Genomic DNA, 18,271 nt, shown 5'->3' with positions numbered 1-18,271 from the left:
TTACTTATATTTAAGAATTCCTAAAAAAATATATTTATTAATTTTATTATATATTTATTCTAAAGTTTAGGCTTTAATACTATTATAATAATAATTAATTAATTAATAAAGTTTTAATACTATATTTTCTATAATAATATTTATAATATTAAGGGAGCTACCTATTTATTCTAAAACTATATTTAAAGATTTTATAGATTCTCTAAATTTATTATATTTAATTAAGAACTCTAATTTATATTAATATTTTAAATATATTTAAACTATATTTTAAAGATAAAATTATTCTTATTTATTACTTATTATTCTAAAATTAATAGGTAAACTAAATATATAAATACTATTTTAAAATAATATTTATAAGTCTATATTAATTATTTATAAAATAATTAAGCTAAATAGCTACTTATAGTAAAATTTATTACTAATAATATTAATTTTAAGATTACTAGATACTTCTTATTCTTTACTCTATATAATTTTAATCTTTATATAAGATTTAAGCCTATTCTATCTAATTATTACTTATAAACTTATAATATTTACTAATTTACTTTAATTATAAAATAAATATAAAAATATTACTATATTATTATAATTATTATTTAAGCCTGCTATAAATACTATACTAATTAGAAATATTATCCTACTAGATACTATATTAAGAGCTAATTAATCTAATTAAATATTAAGAATATTATAACCTTATATTCTTAAAAAAAATTAGACTAGAAAAATCTAGGCTCCTTTTTTATTAGGAGGATTATTAGCCCTTATATTTATAAACTAGACTTATTTAAAAGTATAAAAATATATCTAGTATTTTATATTAAATTATTATATTTAATTATTAAAAATTTATTATCTAGATAAGAAAAAACTAAACTTCTATATATTAAAGTTAATAGTATTAAGGAATAAGAGATTAAAAAAGTAGTTAACTCCTATTAAAATTACTATAATTAAAGTAGCTACCTATATTTAAAGTATATTATTAAGTAAGTTAAATACTTTACTATTACTAAAATTCCTACTAGCTATCTAAAAAATATTACTAAATATATTATTACTTATTATTATTATTACTCTAGAAAGCCTGGACCTTAAGAATACTTTACTAGAGCTTAGCCTAAAAGAGGGAATACTATTATAATATAGTTATATACCTATCTAGTTAGATTCTATCCTAACTATCTACCTCTACTTCTATATTTAAACTATATTACCCCTAATCCTATTATAGCTCTTTAAGCTACATCCTTATCCTGACCTGACCCCTACCTGTTATACCTGTACGCAGATAGCCTGAATATACACCCTGCTGTTAGCTACACCTACTGCCTGCCTGCCCCCCATGACAAGAAGAATCTTTTAAGATTAACTTTAATTATTAGAATAAACTCCTTTATCTAGATTATTAGAGTTTATATATTCTATTATAATCCTTATCTTATATATAGGAATTAATAAGCTATTATTTACTTATAGTCTCTCTCTAATTCTAGAAAATTTTATAAGAACTTAGTAAATTCTATATAAATAAATTTTTTAGAATTTACTTTATACTTAGAATATTATATTTATTTTATATTATTTTTTAGGTAATCTATAATATAATAAATCTTAATTATATTATTTTTATAAAATTTCTTTTATAATCTAAAATAGTCTTAAAAATTTTTTAAAAAAATATTAAATTTCTTTAAGTTTTATATCTTAAAAAACTTAAATTTAAGTATCTTTTTTCTATCTATCTATATAACTTATATTATATATTAGACTATATATTATAACTTATTATCTTTTATTAATTTAATAAGTTAGTATTAGAAAATTACTAGTACTATTAAATCTTCCTTAATAATAATTTCTAGGACTATAATTATAGATTCTATAAAATTTAGATCTATTATTTCTTAGAAGAAAAAGTAAATAATCCTTCTTATACTTACTATATTACTTTACTTAGTTAAGAAGTACTTTAAATTATAAGTATCTTACTAGTAAGATACTTAGGTATAAATAATATTAGTAAAGGAAGTAAAGCTATATAAAGTATAAGAATAATAAGAAGGTATTAAAAATAATAAAATAAAATACTTATCTCTTAATACTTTAGGAGTTATTATATTACTATTTATATTATCTAGTTAAGTTACTAGCATAGTACAGGTAACTTAAATATTACTATTCTCCTGATTACCCTTAGTTACTGGGTATGTGGTTTGGCATGTGGTTCGGCATGTGGTTGCATGTCACGTGGTCGCCGTGACAGTTTTATCAGTAAAAATAACATTTTTCCAGTCTTCAAGGGTCCAAAATTAATGATCAAGACAAAATTTTAACCTAGCAGTCTTCATTGCTTTAGTTAGACCAGGTTTATATAAAGGTTTTATAGTAGTAAAGCCATGCTTCTTTAAAATTTGTAAAATAGAAGATAGAGAGATACTAGCTTCAAAAGCTAACATTTCTGAAGATTTTTCACGTCCTGCTTGATCCTTACAGATACTATCTAAAATAGATTACTCTACTTCTTCAGATATCTCTTTTGGACAACCAGAATACTTCCTATCTTCAAGATATTCCATTTTCAAGCAAAAGCTTATTTTAGGATCATATCCACGCTCTTATGCCTTCTTTATAATGTTCCAAACTATTGACTTAAGAACCTCTAGTCGTGTAGAGATATCCTGAGTCGAATGTCCAAGACCCCATAAAGTAACCACTTGAGCGCGTATTTCAATCCCATGGAATCCTAAGCAAGGCATGGCAGGCAGGTAGGCAGGCAGGTAGGCAGGCAGGTAGGCAGGCAGGTAGGCAGGCAGGTAGGCAGGCAGGTAGGCAGGCAGGTAGGCAGGCAGGCAGGCAGGCAGGTAGGTAGGCAGGTAGGCAGGCAGGTAGGCAGGCAGGTAGGCAATATAAAACACCAAGAAGACCATCTTCATGGGTGAAATAGCGGTGTGAATAGCATCAAAATAGGTTAAGTGAAGGATTCAAGAGAAAAAAGCAACTAGATGTATCTATCTAATCAATTGTCATAATAAAATACTAGTGTTATTATGATCTGAATACCATTCTTACTAGCGCGAATCCCAAGTCTTTTGGTGCACGCCTCCGTACCGAGGTTTTTCTCATCGCTAGTGGCGGGCTAGTCCCGAATCTGCGAATATCCATCCCCCAGGCATTGCATCTCGGCTTTTTTCTGACCACCTGGGAAGATTCCGAACCAAGCGCCCCCAACAATCCCATGCTGTTCCCCGGGTCCATTGGCTTCAGGACGAAATCTCATCCATGCCTTGGACTGGCTCTTGTGTACGGTTTGTATACTGTATACCTAGATGCTGTTTACTTAGACACGTTTATCCTGTCAAGGTACCGAGTTCAGGCCCATGGGTACGAAGTAATGTGTACTTGGATGGTAGATGGTGACACAAAAGGCTTAAATATACTAATATGCATTGTTGCTCTATGCGCATCAAAGGAAATAGGCATAAGACAATAAAACTAGGATGCTTATTAAAATTTTAAACACTTTTACTAACTATTCATAATTATATGGGAAGAACTCCTCAATAGGTCCTTTGTGTACTTGAGATATTCTCCATTCTGTCTATATATATATACATGGTATATATCTGAATTTAAGGTCTGAGAATGGATGAATAGTAAATAGAATACCATTGTTGTCAATCATACATTGTTCAGCATGAGTCAGTATAAAAAGAGAAGAATCACTTTGTCTTCTATAGCTTATTCACAAAACACTATATCTATATATGTGAGTCAATGCAAGAATCAATCAATTGTTCTTCAATTGAGTGATGTCAAACCATCAATAGACATAATGCAGTATATTGTCCTTGTTGAAATCTCCTCAATCAACAATAGAATTTCAGGAGTATCACAAACCTCAAGCTCGATGCCTTCCTATATTCCTGCCGATATCATATTGCTTTACACTTGTAACTTGCATACTTCGACTCCTCAAGACTGCTCGAACGCTACGGATCGTGCTATCTTTGACTTCTTACACAACTATGTCGGATTCCCTTGCAATTGGCATCTGACTCAATTCTACTTTCAGAGTAAAGATGAGCGGTGAAACTTGTGAAGTTCCCATTATGCTTAGCCCAGAGTAAGTTCGGCCCTGATCGTCGCGACCCCGTTGCTAAGATGGCAGCAGAAACCTCACATACGAGGATATCGCGAAGCTCAATCCCTTCTATGAAGAGTACAGAGCCTTTTGGACTGATTCCCCCGGTCTTACCGATACCTCGTTCTCCTCGGATGATTCGTCCAAGGCTCCCTCTTTGCAATCCAATTATTCGGGTTCTGACCCTTCTTCTCTTCCTTTCGAAATGCCTGCATCGCCACTGTTTCATATCAAGCCTCTTCCTGCCGTTCCAGTTGCGGAAAATCTCAGGGTGGCTCTTCATACTCACAGTGAATGCAAACCTACCTATGATGAGTACCATGGACGTCAGGTCAGCCAGATGGCAGTCGTGGAGGTCGATGAGCGGCACCCGTCAAAGGCTCCGACTGTAATGAACGACTGTGACAGTTTCCACGATGACGACGACGCAGTGACGCCTGATCCGGTTGACCTTACGCTGGGCCGGACTAGGTCCTCGCACAAGAAGCTCTTTGGAGAGAACGGTTGGCTTGGCTGCACCGCTGAATTGGGAACTCCACCCACCAACAGGCTGAGATACAAGAGCTTGAAGGGCCTAGGAAAGAAGATTAAGCAACATGTCGAAGAAATTGTAAGTTTCGATCACTAGTCACCATAATTCATCGAGCGCCCTAACATTGAGCAGGCTGGTGACATGGCCAGGGTATATCCAAATCCATTCCACACCTCTTACGAACCGAGGGTGGTACCGGAATTGACTATTCCCGTTTCTTTTGATCCCGAGGTGCAGGCGAAGCTGTATTCTGAGATGGAGGTCATGATCTGTGTTAGTGCAAACAACTTCCTTGTCCAGCAATACAAAGACGGCCGCATATCCAAAGACTCAATCAAGAAGGTCGCCAACTTCTGGGGCTCCAAAAACAGACCACAAGTCGCGGAATTCCGCTTTGATCAAGCCACTCAACGACGGCTAATCTTGTCCAATATTCGAACCTTGCACTTCAGCGGCGAGAGTTCGACGAACCCAGTGCTTCTGAATTCGAACCTACACAATTGGAAAGCAATTGTCAAAGAGATGAGTGTTCGGACTTTCTGCGCTCCCGACAGCGTCATCCGGAAGCACATGCACGACATCCAGAAGCTTCTTGACATGTTAGGTGCACCGGCCGATACATTCCTCGCGTTCGAAGACCTGCAAGTGCGAACACTAGGTCTAATGAAGGAGCATTGGGCCAAGAAGTACCTTGCTCAACACGAACGTAGTCCATCCTTGTCGGGCCATCAATCGCGTTGAATTCAGCCCATCATCACGAACGAACGACCAAAAAAAAAACCAGCGTCGGGAAGTGGCATTCAAAATTAGCCTTTCGTATAATTTATAATGTATATTATCTTGATTTCGGGAGTTAGTTTGTCTTTATATTCGGAGTTTTTATTTCTTGAGATCAGGCAATAACACAGGGGATCGTCATTTAGGCTTAACTTTACCTTTACGTGTCAGATAAGTAGTCCGGCTATGCTGCGTCTCTACTGCAGTAGTAGTGCCTGCTGCAACCAGATGTTGTTGTAGGATTGGGGGAGAGTCGGTCTGTTGTTTGTTTGGCGAATTCTGGCGGATCGCCCAAGCACGTGGGTCGACGTCATAGGTTCACGCGCCGGATCTTTGGGATCAAGGCATAGTTATATCTATCTATCTATCTTCCTTTGTTTTGAAGCTTTAGCAGAGAGATTCTCTCCTTATAACTATCACTACGATGCGTGGCTCTTTATATTTACTAGCCGCTCGATGAATGATTCGCCTCTTCGGAGTACTTTAAACTCTGTGACAGCCGTCATCCCCCTTGCTGACCGGACACCTACTACTCCAGGTTCCAGCCAGCCAAGTCATCTAGCTACGGCCTCTCACTCACTATGCTAGTCTTATCTTGACTAATTTGTCCCAGCTGTGCTTCTTTGCGGCGACCCCGATACTAACAGAGCTCCGTGAAGCTCCCACCGTGCCTCTACGATGGCTGGTCCTCTTCATACCTACGGAGCGACGTGTCTCTTGGCCGATGACGATCCAGATCCTTTAGCCTGGCATCCCCAGGATAAACCACCTAGACCTCGTCCCCAATTCTTCTACACCTCCTCGTTACCGATCGATGACCCCCTGAGCGCCTTACCGCCTCCAACTGGCGGTCAAGCAAACGAGGATGTGCGAGCGCCACCACAGCCATTCTCGGTAAGAGATAATATTGCGCTTGAAGAGGCATGGCTAGCGATACAACGTGAAAATAGACCAAAAAAAGCTGAAAGGGCGAAAACATATGGGGCTGATGTGTCCAAGCGGAATTCAGGGATAGCAGTACCAGGGAGCGACGCTGCATTGACGCAGGACAGTGTGGGAGACACAGGTACTTGGAGGAGTTCTAGTTTAACTGGGAGCCGGAGTGGTCATCCGGTTACTCCATCCTTATCGTTGGAAACGAAGGCCAAACAGAGCCCCGAAACTCGCCATGACGAATTAGGCAGTGTGGGTAGCAAGGCGGGTGGATCCTGGGGGCGGCAGCGCGATCAATCAGCATCCCTCAACAGCAGCCTAGAGGATAGCCATGTACAGGGCAGCCATCGCAGGAGAGAAATATCACCAAGCGACAAGATTAATCCCGTAAGACGCAATACTAATAGGTCCCCAAACACTGAGGATGCAGGTCTTGATAGGGAGAGCATAGGCTCTCTTGGACATTCTCGTGATGTAAGCATTAGCGGATCGCCCTTTATAAGGGCTCCTATTGCTTCATCTAGTCCGTTGGCGCGATCAGTCGAGTCTGTTTCATTAAGGGACGGGAACCAGGAGGTTCACGCGGAACATCAGCACATCAGCTCAAGTTACACTACGCAAAAACCATCGGGGCTAAGAACTAGTGTTTACCGGGAACAATCGCCGGGGGTCTCTGGGGAAGATACCGATGGAGAGACAGAGGTCGCAGAAGAGGTCCAGTCGAAAATCCCTGTGGGTGTATCTCGACTTCACCTAGTCGAATTGCCAACCCTCAAGGTAACATGCACTCCGCGCCCATTTAGACCTATAATAAATACAAGTCGCTGACATGTTTTAGATGAAACCTATATACTGGAGCCCCCTCCATGATATCTCAAATGTTCTTCGTGCCACATGGTTTTATAAGAACACTATGCTACCAGTGGAAACAGACCTTGCCAACAAACTGGAAGATGGTTACGTTTACTTAAAACCATGGACTGAAACCTGGCAAGATGAACTCAATAGCTGCGTGGAGAATGGTGCAGATGCAGAAATGAAAATTGTGCATCAGCTCTGGTCTAAAGATGATGTTTTATCACCGACCATGGCAATAAATAGCCAGGGAACTGGGAACGATATCCTCGAGCCCTCAACCTTTACCGACAATCGAGCCGCCGGTGGTTCTACTGCACATGCTGCGGCTGTAAAGCCATACATGACCTCGAGCGTCATCTACGTTGACGGAAAGAATGCACAGATCCTTCGTCCAAGTCTATTGCCGTCTGTGTCCCGGGGAAGAAGACCGCTCAGCGCCGTTCGAAAGGGACGACAGATCGGGATACCCGTTGTGCGTGGATTTAGCCAGCGCGCGTGGGAGAAATTACATCCATCGAAACCTAGCCCTGTGGACGTCAGAAACTACCTCCGAGGAGCTCAGTCTAAACCCGTTACCCCCACTGGTGGCCAAATCTGCTATGCTTGCGCGATGGAAGAGTCCCGACCTATGCCGACAGATCTACTTTTTGTCATCCACGGCATTGGCCAGAAGCTATCGGAACGTATGGAGAGCTTTCACTTCACGCATGCAATCAACGCCTTTCGAAGACAAGTCAACCTGGAGCTAAACAGCGAACCAGTCTGGCCACATGTTCGCGATGGCCATGGAGGAATTATGGTTCTGCCTATTAATTGGCGCTCGACCCTGTCTCTTGAGGACGCCCATCTCGAATCCCAAGTAACAGATGGCCCAGCTGCCAATCATTTCACTTTGAAGGATATCACACCAGAGACCATCCCCGCTGTAAGATCTTTGATCAGCGACGTTATCCTTGACATTCCTTATTATTTGTCACACCACAAGTCTAAAATGATCGAAGCAGTTGTCAAGGAAGCCAACCGAGTGTTTCGGATTTGGTGTAAAAACAACCCGGGGTTTCAACAACATGGCCGGGTGCATTTGCTTGCACACTCCCTCGGAAGCGCAATGGCCATAGATATCCTCAGCCATCAGCCAACAAAAATTCCCGACTTCGACTTCTCTAGTACCAGCATTCACAGAGACATCTTCGAGTTCGACACGAAGAACCTTTTCATCTGCGGAAGCCCAGTTGGACTGTTCCTATTTATCAACAAAGGTTGGACAAACATCCCTCGGATCGGTTTTCATAACACAACTAACGCTTTACTTATTGTAGGGAATATTCTGCCTCGAAAGGGCCGAGATAAGTCTGGATGTGAGGGAGATGATCGACTCAGTGGAGTTGCTGGTGAAGCGGACATGTACGGCTGTTTAGCCGTAGATAATCTGTACAACATTATGCATACGACAGACCGTAAGTCCACCGTCCCAAGTGTGGCAATTTGAGGCTTTGCGACTAACTCCTGGATAGCCATCGCGTATCGTGTTAATGCGGCAGTCGATAGTGATCTCGCTAATTCACTCAAAACTGCCTCCATCCCTAGCTCATCTGCCTCTATTTGGCGATCGTTTGGCGGCGTTTTTCGTTGGAACTCACCTCAGAGTTTGATTGCTTCCGCGACTTCTGTGCCGGTTCGGCCCTCTGCCATCGCAAAGCTCCCATCTAATGTCGAGATGGAAACACATGATTTTACTCGCGAGGAAATCGCCGAGAAGAGGATGCTCCTACTGAACGATAACGGCCAGATTGATTATTTTCTCTCCGGTGGCAGTGGGCCACTAAATATACAATACCTCAATATGCTGAGTGCACATAGCAGCTACTGGACTCTTGCAGATTTTTTTCGTTTCCTGGTTATTGAAATTGCTCGCAAGCAAACCCGTGATGGTACGTTGCCGGCGTTTCGCGCGGTGAAAAAAAAGGGCTGGAAATATCATAAAGGCTGATATAGACTATTGATACTACTAACGATTATGCTTTTGATTAGCGATTTACCTCTTTTTTTTGGATTAGATGGAGCCAATACCCTTTTATGTCCACATATTTGCGTTGGGCTGCCCTTATGCTGTTATGTTAGCTGGTATGTGCCTAGCTATCTACAATTTATTTCCGTTATCATTGGTCTCGAGGGTTTTAGAATAGAGCGTGCATGGCCATGAATTGAATGGCATTTTGCATTCCAGCTCTAGGAGTATGCCCTAGTATTTTCGTCTTGAGTCAAAAGGAGACCCTTCCTAGCTCGCGTCATCCTATGTGTGAGTTGCATGTCAAGTTATATCATTAGTATACTATTCCATCAAAGGCTACAGGATTGCATCTACAGGTCTTGCCATGCAGTGTGGCATGACATTATCCAAGACACTCTGGTGAAGAATGGCTGCGGCGCAGAGCGTTTCCGCTGCAGGCTTGGCTGGGGCTGAAAATATCGATTACTTACCAAAGTAGCAAGAGTTGGACATCCTAATTTCTTATGTCAGACCAGGTCTATCAACATTGTTTCTTAGCTCTACTTGCCCGGCACAGAATGTGGCTCGATACGGCTGTATCGTGCGCTCGTCGACAGCATTTGGGGCCGTTGGTTGGGGCCGCGATGTATCTTCATCCGCACGAGAGGTATATAAGAAGTGAAGTATGGGGAGATAGCTTGGGAGATAGCTTGAACATCAAAGATCATTTCTTCTCGTCAATCCCTCCGAGCTGATTCTGCTTCAACTTTTTTCAAAATGAAAGCCTTCCGCCTCATCCTCGCCCTCGGTGCGTTATGCACCTCGGTAGGCCTCTCTTCGCACCCCCTTCTCATAGCTCAAGAACGAGTATCGGCACTGACCGCTCCAGGCCCTCGGCACCGCCGTCGACGTCGACTTCGCGAAACGCGACATCTTCGTCCCCGAATGGGAGTTTGAGCTCACTCCCGGCGGCGAAAAGGTGTACCTCAACGGCACCGCACAGGAAGTCCACCGGGAGCTTCTCTCGCGGAACCCCAAGTGGAACGAGGACTTCGGCTTCGACAGCAAGCTGGAGGCTCATGCACACGAGAAGCGTGCTGAGCTCGCCAAACGCACCGACTTCTCGGATGCAAGCTACTTCTGCGGCGGACGCTGGGAGTATTGCAATGCGGGTGCCATTGCTGAGGGACGCGCTTACCTCTTCGGGCTTTCTGGTCGACCGACCAATTCGCCGGGCCCTGGTGCTTGTGGTCGAGTGAGCTGCTCGTATAATGCTGCTATCTACTGGTGTAACGATGTACGACCCCTTCTCCTCCCCTCCTTCTCTGTCTTCTCGTTTTTTCGCTTTGCATGGCGGGTGGTCGACTCTTACTGATGTATCGCAATATAGGACACCAAGCCAAAGACATTGGAATCATTCGGTAGCATTGGGGACGGTGTGTGGGAACTCGAGAAACACTGTCGTCGAATTGGCTGGAACCCCAGTGGGCTCTCTATTGCCGGCCAAATTTTCCACAAGACGAATTGGAATGTCATTGTTCGCAAGGACAGTTGCTAGGTTTTTGCCGGTTAGGGCTATTACGGTGGTACATACTTGAACGGGTGGGGATCCCCGACTCGCATGACATGTCTTGTGTGGTTAAATTATCATACTGAGGTGGAGAAGACTTGAAGATAGTATAACCAAACAACCAAAAAGTAAAACATACAACAACTTTATTATGACTGTATTCACCAGAGTCTGGTCGTGGGCGTCCAGCACCTGAAAGGCAGAAGGCACATTTTCATGCATTCCACGTTCAACGCAGGAGTATATTTGACAGCTTGAAAGGATTTTGACTCTGGTCTGGCCTTATGACGGGCGTACACAACCCCAGGATACGTCAGTACGACAATCAGAGAGGTTAAACGGACGAGTGTTGATTACACGCGAAAAGTATGGCCGGAGCGTGGGATACTAGCCGATGTCCTCCCGACTACAGTTGAACTTGGCAGCCAGATGGGCCGAATGGCACTCCATGCTTTGGAGACTATTTGCTCGCAAAAGTGGTCTGTTGTCTTGCTCCCTTTGAGGGGATTAATATATAAAAAAAAGATTAGAAATAGACTCCAGAAATATATCAAAGGCCTCGGAATTGTGAAAGTACCCTCCTTCCAAGAAGCAGTGTCAGACCAACCACGCCAATGATAGTCATAAGCGGGTGACCTTTGATGGAATTTTTGATAGCTTGGCCAAGCCGAATGATATGGGATTGGCCTACAGGAGGGAGCCGTACATTGTCCAATGCTTGTAGGACACAATGGGCAGTCTGAAATCGCCCATCCCAGCAGCCCTCGATAATCCAACCCAGCCAGATATGTATCAGTTGTTTCAGGTAAAAGCTCCCTCTTGGGCCAGTAAGCTCGACCATCAGTAGGAGAGTTATCTTTGAAGAGGTCGACGCGAAGCTTGCCATAGTTAAAGGAATAAGAGGTAGCTAACTGCATAGTCTTTTCCATGACCGTATCCGCCGTATCATAGCATTGCACAGACTCGGGATCACACATGGTGATGTACGAGATGATCATTTTAGACTACCAGGAGACTTTGATGATACGGTCCTGTATGACTTTTCTCACTCATACACTTTCTCCCCTGTCACACCTTACTTGATCAGTTTTCGTCCACCCCGTTCTTTGAAAGATATATCAGAAAATGAACAGGCCCTGGTTAAGCAACAGATATATAGACGGTAGGTAGTATAAAGCAATGTTATTGAAAGGAAGCTAAAGTTTAACCAGGGCCGAAAAATCAGACTTCCCGTGCTCATCTTATTAAATCTACTGGGGTCACTTCAATTAGCAATTATAGATGCACTCTTCCAACCTCTCTCAGACGAATCACTAGAGCTAATAATTCTGCGAGTAAAATTCCATCCTGATGGTTAGTTTATCCCCACTTCATTTTCTATAAGAAAGTTATTCATTATCTCATAGCCTTCTCCATGCCATCGGTAAATTCGGTCTTTCCTTTTCTTGAAGATATTCGCCCAAAGGATGATTACACCTGGCATATCCGTAGAGGTCGGCTGCTGGGATCCTATGACTCAGTTTGGATAAGCTCTACAACGGATAGTTCAGGCCAAACTGCTATGAGCTTCGTTTCCGACCTGGACTGCGCTCAAAACATGGGGGAGGCAAGGCGCAGATATCTACTTTGCTTGATACCTAAGGAATGGGGAGTGGAAGGGGTCCGCAGTCCACTCATGAGTATCTGCTCGTCCTTGCCGCGTGGTAAGCACGGCTGCATTAAGACCTGGCTCGATTTTAAGAGCCATACCTGATCATAAACCACGGTCTGTTCTACAACTACAAGGTCAACTAGAAGGTCAAAGGTCTTAGTGAGAATTTTGATTGTTGCGGAATGGCGGTACATACATACTAGCTTGCCGTACCCATTTTAGTTAGGCTTCTGCTATGTATGTACAGAAAGGCCGCGGCTCCCAAGTATTGTATTGAAGCCCCAGGCCTGACGACCCCTTCGCTGTCGAATCTGCGAACCAAAATGCCAAAATTGATCGTCAGGATCGACCTTAACTGATACATATGGCGGTCGATACCACGCCTCCCAACAGTTTCGTTCAATCCCCTCTGACCCCCCCCTTCGACAGGGAAAGCCTCCCTGTCGAGCAAATCACGGATCATCAACATCTTCGAAAAACATTATCACGGATTTCAACAAGACCCCTGGACGGAGTACTCTCTGAGTCTTGACGAGTATAATGAATTGCAGGGACAGGTGGGAAAGGGCAGCAACCTGGCCAGATACAGAAAGATTCGGTAGGTTTATATGGGCTCTTATCTTCGGGAAGCCCATTATTGATGGGGGATAGATATGATTATGAGCCCTTGAAATCGCGTTTAACGATCCGTATGCCGACTCCCCTCCACGAAACATTCTGCGCGAAGGTAGTCCAGGAGATTATATTGCAGCTGGAATCTGTGGAGAGAAAGGGACTGTATTAATCATTTACTCAAAATGTAGGTATTTCGCACAAGCAATGGCCTCCCCACGGAGTCAACGCCCCTAATATTAAAGCTCAAGGACTTCGCGACTGAACATGAAACCAAGGGGTATCCTGATTTTGACCAAGAAATAAATATATCTGCAAGGGACCTGTGTGATTACCTAGATTTTGCCGAGTCAAGACAGAAAGCCCAGGAGCGACATGAGGGGTCTGTTAAAATAATGCCCAAGGGCATGCGAAAATGTCGTCGGGCCGAACCCCCCCCCCCGGATAAGATTAACTCGGAAGATGAGGCTATTTTTCAGGCGCTGGAGGAGTCGGATAGGAAGCGTGTGCGTGACTTGGATTATTGCCCAGGCTCATTGCAATCTATCTGAAATGGCCAATGTATATATATATTCTGGGTTGAACTACTGTTTTGGACGAGATTCTGCCAGAAACTAAGTTGTGCCCCAAGCCGTCGGTCTTCGTACCGACGGTTGAGGGGGGTTGAGGTCAAAAAAAAAAACATACAACAGTCAGGATTCGCATGTGGTCACCCACCATACTACTAACTGACCGGCAAGTGGCTTGAGTACGGCTGAGCGGACGGGAAGCCCTATTTTCCACTTCCTATGGTCGTATGTATTTGATACTTCTAAAGGACAAACTTTATACGAGATTAGCATTCTATAATCACAAAAAAAAGAATGCAAAAACATACATCTTATCCCCCCCCAGCCCGGTAGTAGAGAAGATGAAGGAAATCGATAGCTCGGAAGCCTCATAAACCAGGCAACAATCGCATTCCCTCAATACAGAATTGTTCAGTCCATGTAGTAATTCTGGAACAAATCACTAGTAATCTGCCATTGAGAGATGAAGGTCTGATTCTCCTACTCCTAGGTAAAACAGGCGGTTTAAATACATCTGGATCAGGAACGGGATAAGACGGGATAATACGAATAGAATCTAACTAATATGTATAGGAAAGTAGTAGTTAACTAAGCAGGCACTAAAAAGTTTGCTTACTAAAGTACTCCATGGCCTAACTAGTTAGTTCTTTTCAACCTGGAGCGAGGACAGGTTTATCAATAGCATTCAAGCATAACATGTCGGTAACTACCTTGACTTCCAATATTGTTTCCTTGGATGTCTTAATACCTAGGGTAGTGAGTATCGAACGTGAAGGTATAAGCATTGTCAAACTGCTTTCTATTTATGTAGTTTGTTGGTGTAACCTCGTGCTGACATCCATATTATGATGAAGGTCGTCAAACTATGATGGTAGAGAGTTGACTAAAATTAATTCAATTAGGTCTAACTAGGAAAATAGAGAAGGAAAGATGCTTGGAAGAAGTATAAAGATCTAGAAGGAAATAGTAGCCTAAATATATAGAGTAGTTATGTGTTACTATCTTCTTTTTTATAGTGATGCTACTTTATAATAGTATTAGTTATATTTATTAAATATAGCACTCTAATATACCCCCTTTAATAATATATTTATTATATAAAGTTATTTAGAGTCTATCTCTAATCTACTAAAATCTAATCTCTTAATAAATTTATTAAATTTTATAGTTAGTAGTATTTTAATTAGCCTATTAGTAATATTATCCTCTCTATTAATTATTTATAATTAAATTTTACTATTTTTAATTACCTCTTTAATAAAGAAGTAGTAAATATCTATCTAATAAAGTATAGATATATAATTTAGCTTCTTTATTAAAATAATAATATTTATAGAATTAATATATAAAGATATAATATCTTTTATAGATTTTTCTAATTTAATAGCTATATATAGTTTTTATAATTATATAACTAGCTTTATTATAGTATCCTATATAATAAATTTAGTAATAATTAAATTTAAAGTAACTAGTAATTACTTTATTAATCTTTATATAATTAGTATTCTAAATATAAAAAATATAAAGCCTTTTATTAACTTCTTATCTTTATAATTTATATAGGAGGTATTAATATATATATATAATAATTTATCTAAATAACTTAAGATTATTATATAGTTTAAAGTCTTCTTTAAATATTAGAAAACTTGTTTAATTATATTATAGTCTAACTTACTAGGATTATAATTTCTTTATAGTAGTTATATTATTGCATATTGAATATCTAGTTAGGTCTAAATAATAATCTAATTTAATAATCTAATTAATTCCTAATAATAAGTAATATCTTTATTAGTAAAGGCATATATAGTATCTGGAATAATATTACTAGTATTTTAGGTAATATTACTAGATTCTAGTATTTCTTTAATTAATTTCTATCCTAGAGTTATTAGTATATAATATGGCTAAAGATTATAGAAATTCTATTTATAAAGCATCTTTTGGATATATATATATTAGAATATTAATATTAGACTACTAAGTAGTCTATAAATATTATATCCTAAAAATTATATAGGTTTACTTAATTACTTTAATTTAAAATATTTTTCTAGCTTATTTATAAATTATTAAATATTTACTTTATTAGGGCTAGTAACTATTATATTATTAATATAAATAATAAGTATTAGCTACTAATCTAGATTATAATAGAAATATAAGTCTTTATTAATTATCTTTATATTAATTTTTACTAGAATATTATAAAATTCCTTATACTAAAGAAATACTAACTATTATAATTTATATAGGACTTAGAGTAGTAGATATATTATATTATCTTACTTATTAAAATTAGTTAATTAGTATATATAGATCTTTTAATTCTTAATTATTATATTAAGATAGGTAGTTACTATATTAAATTATACTTATTTTAAATTAAAATAAGTAACTATACTTAAAAATAGCTTTACTAAAGTATCTACTACTACTAAGAAGTAGACTTAATTAAAGTCTATACCTAATTTTTAGAAATTTCTATATATAACCTATCTTATATAAAATTATAATATATTATTATTTATATCTAACTTTAAATTATATATTTATTTTCCTAGTAAGACCTTTATATTCTTTAATAATAATATAAATTTATAAATTTAAATAACTTTAAGCTTACTAATTTAACTTTATATTACTTATATCTAGTAATCCTTTTATAATAATTTTATTACTTAAATATAGATTTATAAGATTCTAATTTTATAAGTCTTTATAAGCTTAATCTCTAGTATAAAATTACTAGAATCTAGTAATATAGTATCTAGTAATATTATAGTAATTATATTAGGTAATTCTCCTAGCTTTAGATAAGATTCTAGTAAACAAGGTATTTTTAAAAGCATTTTTAGAGGTAATATAGACTAGGATTAAGATTATTATTCCTATTTTACCTTCTCTTCCTATAATTACTTTGCCTGCTTATTTTTAAAGTAAATACTTTAATACTAACCTTTTATAAATCTTAAAAATCTCTATAAAGTAGTAATACTACTACTAGTATTCTTACTAGTAGGATTTTATATCTTTACCTAATTAATTATTTCTATATTCCTAATATTAAATTTAACCTACTTTCTAGTCTTTAAATACTTTTTTTTTAGTATATCTATAGATATTAGAGTATAGTTATCTTTAGAAAGCTCTAAAACTAGTAAGACCTCCTTATATTAGGTAAATAATTTTAGAAGCCTTTATATTAGTTATAATACTAGTATCCTTTTAAAAATAGGTTAACTAGTATATAAATTATCTATAATAAAATAATTAATTATTCTTTTATATTTATCCTACCTAGATTATTCCTTTATACTAGATTATATTATTTTCTCTATATCTTTACTAATTACTTGATTATTTTACTTAGAGATAATTTTAGAAGCAGCCCTAGAGGCAGGCCTAGAGGCAGGTATCTACTCTAGTATGATAAGCTTGGTACCTACCTTTAGTCTAGGTAGGATTAGTTTAGAGATAGCCCCAGAGGCAGGTATATATAGAAATATTAAGTTAGTACCTGTCTCTAGTTCTAGTAAGTTTAATTTAGGTAGAGCTAGATTAAGTATTAATATTTAAATTCTTCCTATAATAACTTTATTATTAGTTACTAATAATAAGATTTAAGGAATAATATTACTTTAAAATACTTTATTATAAGTTATTCTTTCTCTTTTAGTATTAATAAGTATAGTTACTCTAGATAAATTATTATTATTTAGTTTTAATTTATTAGGAAATTATAATTATATTCTATCTATTCTATTAATATTATTTTTATTAAATATTATATTCCTTAACTAAATTATTTTCTTTATATCTAGATACTATACCTTATAGATATATGTAAGTGTCTCGCTGGCGAGGCGCTTGGGTATGGGTAGTGTTGGTAAAGGAAGCAAAGCTACACGGAGTACAAGGGCAGTAGGAAGGTATTAGAAGTAACAAAATAAAGTACTTGCCTCTTAGTACTTTAGGGGTTATTATATTATTATTTATATTACCTAGTTAAGTTACTAGTATAGTATAGGTAATTTAAATATTACTATTCTCCTAATTATTCTTAGTTACTTAATATATAGTTTAGCATGTAATTATATATTATATAATTACTATAATAATTACCTTCCCTCTTCTTAGTAGTATATCTATATACTATATATACTATACCTAATCTAGCTTAGTACTCTACTAAGAAGAAGCTAGTTCTAGTTAGTATAATATAATCTATTTTTTTATTTAATACTAGAAATAATAATAATATATATAATATTACTTTTATTAATTATATTTTATTAAATAAGATATAAATAATATTATATTTTATTTTAAATAAAATAATAAATAAAAGTAAGTAATTTACTAAATATATTAATAATAAATAAAGATATTATTATAATATAAATATTATAAGAAAATATTCTTTTATATATATTTTTTCTAGCTTAATTTATATTTTAAAAAATTCCTTTTAATAAGTTAATATATTATATTAGGTAAGTTATTATTACTTAAATATTATAATAATAACTAATTATATTATAAATCTTATAACTCTTTTTAAATATTTTCTATTAAATACTATACTAGCTATATTTTTATAGAAAAAAACTTATTTAA

At 37.5% G+C, this 18,271-nt stretch overlaps 6 protein-coding genes across 6 annotated transcripts, besides 1 other annotated feature; 4 read left to right on the top strand and 2 right to left on the bottom strand.

Annotated features, from left to right (window-relative positions):
- Positions 1-2,623: 2,623 nt before the first annotated feature.
- Positions 2,624-3,038, bottom strand: P175DRAFT_0502117 (uncharacterized protein; the record flags this gene model as incomplete). Its single annotated transcript, XM_040897314.1, has 1 exon — positions 2,624-3,038. A coding segment is annotated over exon 1 (206 nt), but the record flags the coding sequence as incomplete, so codon positions are not given.
- A 1,053-nt stretch (positions 3,039-4,091) lies between these two features.
- On the top strand, positions 4,092-5,426 carry P175DRAFT_0439088 (uncharacterized protein; the record flags this gene model as incomplete). The annotated part of the gene is made up of 3 exons (XM_040893942.1): positions 4,092-4,135; positions 4,181-4,763; positions 4,818-5,426. The coding sequence occupies 3 exons, from the start codon at positions 4,092-4,094 to the stop codon at positions 5,424-5,426; spliced, it is 1,236 nt and encodes a 411-aa protein (XP_040751362.1).
- Positions 5,427-5,837: 411 nt separating this feature from the next.
- P175DRAFT_0480726 (DDHD family phospholipase) lies at positions 5,838-9,414 on the top strand. Its single transcript, XM_040895439.1, has 4 exons — positions 5,838-7,172; positions 7,234-8,512; positions 8,573-8,710; positions 8,768-9,414. Exons 1-4 carry the CDS (start codon positions 6,141-6,143, stop codon positions 9,241-9,243), a joined length of 2,925 nt encoding a protein of 974 aa, XP_040751361.1. The 5' UTR covers positions 5,838-6,140; the 3' UTR covers positions 9,244-9,414.
- A 422-nt stretch (positions 9,415-9,836) lies between these two features.
- P175DRAFT_0516994 (uncharacterized protein) lies at positions 9,837-11,204 on the top strand. The gene is made up of 3 exons (XM_040898953.1): positions 9,837-10,068; positions 10,133-10,540; positions 10,634-11,204. Exons 1-3 carry the CDS (start codon positions 10,021-10,023, stop codon positions 10,799-10,801), a joined length of 624 nt encoding a protein of 207 aa, XP_040751360.1. The 5' UTR covers positions 9,837-10,020; the 3' UTR covers positions 10,802-11,204.
- Positions 11,167-11,790, bottom strand: P175DRAFT_0532930 (uncharacterized protein; the record flags this gene model as incomplete). The annotated part of the gene is made up of 2 exons (XM_040900008.1): positions 11,167-11,309; positions 11,391-11,790. 2 exons carry the CDS (start codon positions 11,788-11,790, stop codon positions 11,167-11,169), a joined length of 543 nt encoding a protein of 180 aa, XP_040751359.1.
- A 437-nt stretch (positions 11,791-12,227) lies between these two features.
- P175DRAFT_0558160 (uncharacterized protein) lies at positions 12,228-13,858 on the top strand (the record flags this gene model as incomplete). Its single annotated transcript, XM_040900825.1, has 4 exons — positions 12,228-12,516; positions 12,894-13,062; positions 13,116-13,191; positions 13,268-13,858. The coding sequence occupies 4 exons, from the start codon at positions 12,228-12,230 to the stop codon at positions 13,625-13,627; spliced, it is 894 nt and encodes a 297-aa protein (XP_040751358.1). The 3' UTR covers positions 13,628-13,858.
- Positions 13,769-14,017: a sequence feature (Protein overlapping with rRNA (P175DRAFT_0261600, PTU19965.1) was converted to a misc_feature.).
- Between the last annotated feature and the right edge of the window lie 4,254 nt (positions 14,018-18,271).

The sequence above is a fragment of the Aspergillus ochraceoroseus genome (genome assembly GCF_002846915.1).
Source record: "Aspergillus ochraceoroseus IBT 24754 chromosome Unknown P175scaffold_5, whole genome shotgun sequence".
Lineage (NCBI taxonomy): Eukaryota > Fungi > Ascomycota > Eurotiomycetes > Eurotiales > Aspergillaceae > Aspergillus > Aspergillus ochraceoroseus.
This window is presented reverse-complemented; position numbering and strand designations above follow the sequence as displayed.

Bases quoted from the DNA above. Each gene is read 5' to 3' on its own strand.
- P175DRAFT_0480726 (XM_040895439.1), top strand. From the start codon at position 6,141: ATGGCTGGTCCTCTTCATACCTACGGAGCGACGTGTCTCTTGGCCGAT. The intron at 7,173-7,233 runs GTAACATGCACT...GACATGTTTTAG, and splicing joins TCGAATTGCCAACCCTCAAG to ATGAAACCTATATACTGGAG. The intron at 8,711-8,767 runs GTAAGTCCACCG...ACTCCTGGATAG, and splicing joins CATTATGCATACGACAGACC to CCATCGCGTATCGTGTTAAT.
- P175DRAFT_0516994 (XM_040898953.1), top strand. From the start codon at position 10,021: ATGAAAGCCTTCCGCCTCATCCTCGCCCTCGGTGCGTTATGCACCTCG. The intron at 10,069-10,132 runs GTAGGCCTCTCT...TGACCGCTCCAG, and splicing joins TCGGTGCGTTATGCACCTCG to GCCCTCGGCACCGCCGTCGA. The intron at 10,541-10,633 runs GTACGACCCCTT...ATCGCAATATAG, and splicing joins CTATCTACTGGTGTAACGAT to GACACCAAGCCAAAGACATT.